The 9,979-nt window shown below is 48.8% G+C and overlaps 1 protein-coding gene across 1 annotated transcript; it reads right to left on the reverse strand.

Moving 5' to 3' along the window:
* Positions 1-281: 281 nt before the first annotated feature.
* LOC140937971 (TNF receptor-associated factor 6-like) lies at positions 282-1,748 on the reverse strand. Its single transcript, XM_073387526.1, has one exon. It carries the CDS (start codon positions 1,746-1,748, stop codon positions 282-284), a length of 1,467 nt encoding a protein of 488 aa, XP_073243627.1.
* Between the last annotated feature and the right edge of the window lie 8,231 nt (positions 1,749-9,979).

The raw sequence follows: 9,979 nt of genomic DNA on the forward strand, positions 1-9,979 counted from the left end.
AAAAAAACGCTGGTCTCTTCATCCGATGACGAGTTTCACTAGTCCCTCGATGTGTAAAAGACAATAAAACAGCCATTTCAATACACTTTGCAAGTGATATCGATTGTTTTCTCCGGTCTAGTATGGTTTATTATACCATATTATACTGTGTTATATTATATTATATTATATTATATTATATATATATATTATATATATATATATATATATATATATATGTATGTATGTATATATATATATATATATGTATGTATGTATGTATAATGGAAATTAAACCTTAATCAAAAAATTTGAACGCGAACAAGCATAGTATTATTTTTTACATGCCGAGGTTCACGAATATGGTCAATGGGGGCAAACTCGACGTAGCCATACCCTTTAGAGTTACGACGATCAGTGGGCCTCTGGAAAGCAATAAGGTCGTCTTCAACGACCAAAGTTTCACTTATATGACAATGAAGCTTCGACTGGTCCAAGATGGAGAGGTTGATTTTTTTCCCGAAGAATGGCCATTCCAAAATGTCGTCATAATCCCCTTGCATCATGTGGACAAATAAGGCAATATGTTTCCCCAAGCCACTATCCACACCGTTCAAGTTCATCCTCAGACACATCTTATAGCCGTACAAACTGGTGTAAAAAGGAGGGCTATACATGGCTGACATCGTATTGGCGATTGCGTCTTGACGACGCTGTCGGTAATTTTCTACCCTCCAAATGTACGTTCCGTTACAGACACGGCCTTCGAATTCCAGTAATTTTGTCTCAAGTTGCCAAACAACTGCATCGAGGTCTAGCAGGGGTCTTTGGCGCCTCGAGCTGGGCCCGTTTAGGGCGTATTCCCGGTTTTCGACTTCGCCAGAAACAAAACTGATCCTACGCTTCAGCTCGTTACTTTCTTTCAATTGTTGATGACGCGGTGCCATTGGGTCGCATGAATAGGCTACGTTGTTGGCCCTCGCAACGCAACTCACGTTTTCTGGAAAATTGTACCGTGATTCAGTTCCCAAATTCTGGGTTGCTATGAAAGCACCAAACGTCTTTGCTAAGTCCATGACGTGACTTGCGAGTTGATCATCGACATGCTTTTCCACGGTGGCTCGTTTTCCCTCGAATGTGCAACCCACTACGCTGAAAGCACATTTGATTTCCATTTCGGGACACTCGTTGTCCAAGTGATGTTCCATCAATTTTCGCACAATGTTTTGTCGTCCACATTGTCCACACGACACCGGAAAATTTGGACACGTTCGAAAATGATTCTCAAGGCCATTCCAGTGTACCTCTTTGTCACAGTGCTCGCATGGTGTGGTTCTGTTAGGACACTCGGTTTCCAAGTGTTGTTTCGCGTTTTTACGCTGTAACTGTTTTCCACAATTCTTGGGACAACATATGTTGACAAAAGCACAGACTTTCATATGATCATCTATCGTCTTAAGGGGTCCCTTCCACGTACACCCATGTTCCTTTTTCATTCGGCAGAAAACGTCATGGCACAATATTTCTCGCTTAGCAAAATTGTCGGGATAGAGCGAGTTCTCGTCCAACCTTTCGTTATCCACGGGACACGAGTGGCTAACAGATCTGAAGCTCCATAATATACAGTCTCTACAGAACCTGTGCCCACACGACGTCTGCATCGGTTCTCGCAGCCCCGAAAGACAGATCGGACATTCGTGGTTTGCCTCCAGTGGTGGATCGAAATATTCGTCATATCCAGAGGGTGCTGACGCCTGGCTTAAGTACATTCCTGTATGCTTCGAGAGATATATGGGGTTAGATCGAGCCCGTGAGTATTCCGAGTAGTCAATCTATCACACACTAACAATAAAAAAAAATCAAGGCAACAATAGACATTATGAGGTTCGTAAATGTGGCAGTTACCGACGTAGCTGCACTTCTTCAACTGAACGTTTTTGATTCTAGACGGGCTGCGCTTGAGAGAATTCGACGTAGAGGAGGAGTCCGTTGGCGCTCTGGAAAATCCTCGTCGCATGGAAGGTTTGACGAATTTGCTGCTTTGCGTTGTCTTCCCGCGTCAAGACGTTTTGTCGAAAGACTCCAGAGCTGCCCAAAGAAGTTTACGGATGGAAAGAAGGGTGAGGATTTGCTGACATCATCGGAGGGTGCCATCGAAGCCGATGCCAGAGGCATGAACGTGAATTTCACGAAGGGGATTATTTCTTCCTTCGTTGACACCGAACTAGGGAAAGCAATGGAGAATGAGGTGATCGACCAATTAGAGGCAAAGTTTGCCTACAAATTTCGCGAAAGACAGCGATGCTACCAACGAACGTGGACTCACCCGAAAAACAAGTCTTTAAGGGTACACTTGATCGGTCGAGTCGATGCCAGCTTTCGCGATCTGAAGGGGAGGACGTGCATTTTGGAGATCAAGCATCGCCGGCATGGTTTTCGAGCCGTTGGTCGTCACGAGATCATTCAGCTCAAGACCTATTTGACCTTGGCCAAATGCGACCGCGGAGTCCTACTGCAAAGCTACGCAGGTGGAATCCGCAAGAAAATCATAAGACGCAACGACGGTTGGTTTTATGCCCAAGTGAAACCAGCTATTGAACTAGCCGCAGTACAGATAGCTCGTGAAACCGACAAGAGCAAAAAACGGCGAAGATCGAAAAACCCGAACGCACGAAAATCATGCCGGTCGAAAGGCAGAGGTTGATATTCTTTGCTTACTTTTATTCCCGATCGTACAGAGACTTTGTGTTGGAGGCCAGTCGAAACTTGACGTGTTCCGCATTCCGTCCCGAATCTATGCTTAAAGTGTGGGAAGACGGATTCTTGCAATTTACTGCGTCCAAGACCAGCACCTGTAAAAGATTGGATCTACCCCCGATGGAGACCGTCGTGGATGCTACTACGAGTGAAGAGCAAGGCTTCTATGATCTGAAAGACCTACCTGCAGAAAAACTCTTAATCCTCTTTGCTCAGCTAATCGAATCGGGCAAAGACTGGCGCATAAAGAAAGACGGTCGAGATCGGTCCGACGGATGGTCGAACCCTTGCATCGAGTTGTTGACGACGCGACTAAAGACCGGGCGATGGACCGCGAGCGAGAAGATTCCGGAACTCCAACGGTTGATTGAGGCGGAAGTGGACGATACCTCTATGTTTGTCGCCGCATGCATTGCTCACGAGTTATGGGGTACGCACTTGTGGGAGGTCAGAATAACCGTCCTCGTGGATACGGTTATTGGACGTGGTATGACCGTCGATACGAAACAACGCGTCGACGAAGTCCTGTTGAAGCTTCAAGCCATGCGTCCGAGGCGAGAACTCATGGCAGCTTTTGCGGAACCCGCTCCGTTCGCCTTAAATTACCCCAACAAAGGAGTGCTGCAGTTTTCCACCCCACTACTGCGCGTGTTACCCATCGGCCCAGTCGTCTCCGGATCTCGTGAGCATTGTCGTCTGATGAAATTTGCACCGCTCATAAAGACGCTCTCAGAGTTGAACGACCACTACCCATCTCACGCGATGTGCCTTGACAACGTCGAGTGGTCTATGGAAGTATATCGTCTATCGGTCGAGACGATGCATTGCCGCCTTAGAGACAAGCGCGGCGTGGATCACTTGTCTTGTAATCGACCTCATCTGCGAGTCCCAGTAAACTGGAGAAGATGCTACAATAAGATGGGCATAGAATGCATCGAGGATCTGGTGGTGCACTGATATTTTTGTTTATTACCATTACTATTACACGGATGTTTGCATCACCTCTGAGAGGGATAAGCTATTGTAGGCCTTCACTCGCTGTTTGGTCACTTCTTCTAGTCCTTCCTGAACCCTCGTCTTTATTGCGTCAAGATGGCATAATGTTCTCGTGGATGTTTTGGAAGGTAGCGAGGAGGTGGTGACTTCTATGGCTTTGTCCGCCTTGACAAGGGTACAACTCAAGGCTTCTTCTTTCTCTAATAAATCCAGCATTACCTCATCCATTTCTTTTGCTCTGTATTGGGGTGACGTATGAGACCAGAAACTCGTGCACCAACGCCAAAATCTACCAATACCATTTACCAGGGCTTGCCGGAGGTGCCGGACAAAGCTAATCGACAAAGAATCTCTTTCGAGTTGGTAATCACCGAGGAAATGTTGGGTACGAGTTTCGAACTCGTTCACGCCTTGCACGGGGTGCACAACGAAACCAGTCATCGAAAACGTCTGTCTAGTTTTCAGCAAGTTGTCGCGTTTTTCATCATTGCGTTATTGACCGCGTTAGTGGTACACGTCGGTGCCGCTGACCATCGCTCAGACGACGTTGGAGGAGATTCCGTGCCTGACCGCTTACGATCGATCAATCCCACACTGACACCCATTCTCGTTTGCATGTGCACGTTCGTGACAATGTCGGAATACACGTTTTGTAACCTCGTGTACATTCTCCTTCACGGTCGCGTCCATCACATGTTGACGACGTTTGCCATGATGTCGGTCAGTCTCCTCTGCAACGTCGCCGTTGAGTTTTTCATCGTCCAGAGCATGGGTAGCAACCGAGGCCTTTATTGGGGCAAGGTTTGCGGCGTCGGCATGGCCATTTACCTTCGCGACGGCATCAGCGATCTACAGAAATGGCAGACTTCCAAACGAGATTGAAGGTACCGAGTTCTTTTGTTGTCGACGGTGTGGTCTATGCCAACACACTGTTAGAAACCAGACGCCAAAGAGCCATTGCGGATCTATACCGGCTTCATCGCGATGAATTGCAGAAACAACGGGGAGGGTGCATGGTGCTCGTGTTTCCTACCGATTACACCAAGGAACTCAAAAAGTTCTCCGAGGAAGATCATCACGTACGGCGTTGTATCGACGTTTTAATTAAAAACGGTCTAAACCCGATGGACATGTTTTTCCAAGGACTGGTTCGCCAATTTAGTGAACACTCTACGGACGACGACGACGAAACGATAGAGGCCGAATTGAAAGAGATCGATAACCTAAGGGATGATTTTGAAGCGACACTGTTACCGCACCTGGAACGCTGCATCAACCAGGCAACACTCAATTTCATCAGATACGGTTTTACGCCTCTAGGGTACAAGACGCTCGACGACAGTGGTCGAGTCGTTCCGTATGTGCCCCTTGAATTTGTCGTGGTGCGTCTCCAACCGTCGGGCAAATATCTCTGTCGAGGCATAGATCAACAGACGGACACGGGACCCTTCGAATTGTTCTTTTTTCGTCATTTGACCGACGAGGAATGTCCTAATAGTGATCTCTCCATGCTTCTACCTTTGCACAAGAAACTGAAACGTCTTCGCCACGCACACGACCGTTCGCTGATGATCGCCTCTCGGCCATACATTGTTACTTCACAGATGCCAGGGCGCAAGGAAAGCGATGATGTGATCGAGGAAGAGAAGATTGAGCGAAATAGGGCCAAACTCCGAGAACGCATGCTCCGCGACCAGGTCAACCAGGGTACCTCTACGGCTATGCGACTCGCAGAGTTGGCGGCTGTCATGACGACCGAGGGTAATGCGTTTGGAGGGGCCGAAGAATTGAGTGGCAGCGGATTCTTGGCAAGCACAGTACGGAGAACGCACCAGGAAATGGCCGATAAATTGTACCGCCTCAAGACTCGATATAATCAAGACAGGCAAAGGCTTAAAGAGAAGAACGAGGCGCTGGAAGAGTTGTTGCAAATGTATGCCAGCGGGAGAGGGAGCGAAACCGTGGACTTACCCGTGCGATACCAACTCCCAGAGGGTAGCAATCACGTGGGCTCTCACTTGAACGTGCGTCCCAATGCTTTGAACTACGACATGTTCGAAAGACTGTATCAGGTAGAGGTGACGAGAACGATATTGGGTGTACAATATTCCAAAGGCGTCACTGACGTGGGCACGCGACAAGGTCTTGCCCGAAGTTTGGTGGCTGCCGTAGATCCCACGGAGGAAGATTCCGTTCCCGTGAAAAGCGTCGTTCTGCAACGTTTTATTGTCCACCAGGTGTTGTCAACGTGGTTGTCTCGAGAGCAATTACCCATGGCACCTATGCATCCGATCCAGCAATCCATGGGACTGAGTAATTTTCATCTCATGGATCGCATTCTTCGCAAGGGGCGCATGAAACTATGGTTGATGTGCAACACTGGTCATCGAGCTGTCGATATAACCATGAAATATCGCGATACCGACCCATATCGAACAGGGCAAGCTGTAATCGTACCTCAACCCGTGGTACCCGTTGCTACCGCCCAAGGAGTACTTACTGACTCGGAACACGACGGCAGCGAAGACAGCGACGATGAGTACGAGTCTTGTTCCAGCAGACAAAATAAGAGATGGCGCCTATGATCTCCAACGAATTATCGAGGGCAACGAATTGTTTCTGTTGAGAACGCTGAGCGGATCGACGTCTGGAAAAGGCAAAAAAAAGACCACTTCTGCCTTGCACGCGACCGTGATCTCCATTAAAGACTCCAAAACTCCCTCTAAGGCCACTCAGATCTCTGCTCTGGGAGTCGAACCCAACCCCTTTTACGTGTCCGTCCTACATCCGCGAACGAATGGAGGCCTTAGATCCTGTTGTGGAAGTATAGGTCCTGCGTTTTCTTTTCGTCCCGATATACTTCGGTCATCCCTTCGAGTCTTTGTTCCTCAAACTTGTAAACCTGCGGCCTGGACAAAGGCCGTCTCGTGGTTGTGGAAAACCATGGAAAAAAATAAAGGCAAAACGTCGACAACAGGAAAATGTTGGGTCGAGACGGGCGGACTTGATTTCTGGGAATCACTTGAGAGGGAACTGGTCAATTCCCTGCACGACCAAGAGGAATCTATCGCTGACATCAGGCTAGGTCGCATGGAAGTTTTGACATGGGTGGATGACCTTTTGAGACGAAGCCGTCGCCCATCGCCCCAGCGCCGACACGTTCTCCATGCAACGCGAGTTGTCGACCCCGGCACTCTGATGCCAGTATTTGACGGCGGTTCGGACGAAGAGTATCGATTGTTGTGCGAAGTGGACCGACCTACAACAGAAGAGGAACGGGCTATTGTTCGCTGTTTCCACCTTCTTTTCAACATGGATTCTTTCTTGTTGCACGAGTCTCTCGCGGAAGTTGATCGACGAGCTTGGGAACGATTGGTGGAACTCGACATTGCGAGAAGGCATGACATGAACGGCAGACGATTCTATTTCAGTCCTTATCGCATTCTCCTCCCGTCGTTGGAGGCCATGTGCCGTCCTAGACGCACGGTGATTGACACTGGCCCCTCGCAATATAGACCCTTGGATCTGCTCGCACGCATCATGGTACGTCCCGCGAACGAATATATCATGGTCTACGATTCTACAATCACCCCCGATTCTCCGGATCGTCGTGTTTTGCTATCACATTTCGAAAGGACGCCACACGACTTAGCAACGATCGAAATGGCCTCCGGAGACACAAAAATGTCCGCCACCTTAACCCGACGCATTCGACAAGTGGCTTCGATCGTCTACCGTAAGAAAACCGACAATGCTCCGCTAGAGAGTCAAAGTATCAAGACTGTCATACTCTTGGACTTTGCTCACTGGAATCTAGGGCAGCTAGCGCGACTCTGTGCGTGTTTTTCGACGAACCGTCTTATGTCCAAGAGTTTTGCCGGTTGGGTGGCCATGAATGTGACTGATCGTGGGCTTTCCACAACTCCGGCGGAGGCTGTAGACCCCAGAGAGTGGACTAGGGACACGAGCCTCGCATCTGTATTTGCATGGTTTGACGTGGCTTTTATTGATCAATAAAACACGACTCCGTTTGACTGATTCTTTTTCATGTCTTCTACCCAAGCACTGGCCAGTAGCTCCAAGGCCTTTTGTAATGGTGTCTGAAAGGTTTGCATCTGCACCTTTGTCAGTTTCTTCTTCTTGTTTTCCTCGAATTCCAAGTGCCGTTGCGCGTATCGGATCAGCGGTGGTTGTAGCCTCTCTGTCTCGGCCAACATTTTTTCCACCATTGCCTTTTCGGACAGCTTCTTAGAAAGGTCGCATCTCATGAAAATGGACAAGAGGTTGCGAACATTCAATGCCGTTTCGTTTAAAAACGTTTGCCACCTCATGTTTGAAGTATGCGTCTCGATATTGCGATACAGCTCCACCAAGGCATTTTGATTCCCAGAGTTTTTCACAGCTTGTTCCAGTAGGGCGTCGTAAGCGTTACCGTGTCGCACTTGAACGTGTAGCGGATCCGTGTTCCTCATGGCGACTTCTTCTCTTAATCGTTCGATGGTGTCTTTGGCAGATTGCAACTCTCGTTCAACCTTTTCAATCCTTTCGGTTGCGGCGGCAAGCTCTTCCGTCTTATCCCGCAAGAGGTCGGAAAGTTCGTCCCGTTGGCCCTCCACTCGAGCCATGTCCGCCGCGTGTTGCACGGACGCATCTCGAGCAGCTCTGTCGGCAGCATCTAGACGTTCTTTCAGCACTTCAACATTTACACGTGTCTCGTTCAATTCGCGAACGGTTCGCTTGAGCTTCAGGGCCTGTGACACTGTGTTTGTGAAGTCCGAGTTTCCTATAAGCGTCTCGTCCCGTAAAGTAGTCATCATCAACATGAAACAGCTTCCTTTGGAGATTGAAAATTTTGAAGAGGCGCTCAATACCGTGGATAATAGGTACAATGAGTGGTTCAAGTCGCGCGCGCCACTCTTCCAGTTCCTCGCCCTTCTTTCTAACATGTTGAGTATTGGGTACGGTTTTCCCCTGGCAGCAGAGACCAGGCGTCATTCTGCAGCCTTATACGCTATCGCCGAAGAGCGTAACATCCGAAGGGAGTTAGGTACAGAACGGGAAAGACTGTCGCATCAAAAGCAAGCCATGACACAACTCGAGGCGGACATCAGTCGACTGGTACGAGCCAACGACGGAAGGATAGAGCAATAGAGAGCAAAAGTCGAGAGCGAGTCTACGGATCAATGTCCACGGTTACCCGCGTTGCAAACATATTACGAGGACCTGATCGAGTATACGCAAAATTCCTCTGAACGCTTGATTCACGCCATGAAAAAAGTGTCGACCACCGCCATCGACAGTGAAGAGTCTATGGTTTTCAATGACCTCGAACAACAGTCGTCGCTCGTCTGCTACATTCAAAACCGCAACCACTTGCGCGCGCAGCTGGAAAACGCTAAGAAACAACGTCTCAAAGTAGAGCGGGTCCGCAAAGAAGTACTCCACACAATGAATTTCTTGGGAAAATCAGACCCTTTAGAGACGATCCACGTCGGTCCGTTTTCGGCGTATCAGAGCAAAGAAGAGACAGAATGAATATTCTTCCGCCAGACCGTTCCGATTACCTCTGCCCGTCGACGCGGGATCAATTCGACCGATATTTGTCCATCACCAATACTATCGTGCAGGCTTCACCACGTTCCCTCGATTGCCAAGATCCCGGCGACCTTCAATTCAAACGGAGACCCCGTAAGCTTCGCAAGACGGAACAACGAGCTCCTTCATCGACAATTCCAGAGAGCAACAGACTTCATGCCACTGATGATGCAAATAAAATGCGAAGGAGACGCATCCTGCATACGGCCTGTGCAACGCTGACAATTCAACCGACCAGTATCGAGGACGCGGCGTTCCTAGAAGAATTGGTTAAGGATGCCGACAAGTGTTTGGACTACGCCGAATGGTTTCAGAGATACAAGACCGCGACGATCAGGCGGTTTGTCGGTGGTGACGGAGAATGCGACGACGAAACGGTTCGCGACGTAAGGCATCTTCTAAACAATGTCTCAGTGCATTGTCATCTAGAAGCCATGGCGCCCCTATTCCGAGATGAAGCTACCGCAGATGGATGGCATGTTCCCACTTCTTTATCTGTCGTCGGGCGTCCAATGACTCGCGAGCACCTCGAACTCGCCTTGTGTTTTAAGCGACGCGGGGTGTACAATCCCATGCATTTAAGACCATGCCTCGGTTGGCACGGAGATTGCCTTGCCGTCCAAATTCACGGAAAGCGACCTTTCGAAATGCC

This window comes from Porites lutea, chromosome 5, assembly GCF_958299795.1.
Source record: "Porites lutea chromosome 5, jaPorLute2.1, whole genome shotgun sequence".
In the NCBI taxonomy this organism is placed as follows: Eukaryota; Metazoa; Cnidaria; class Anthozoa; order Scleractinia; family Poritidae; genus Porites; species Porites lutea.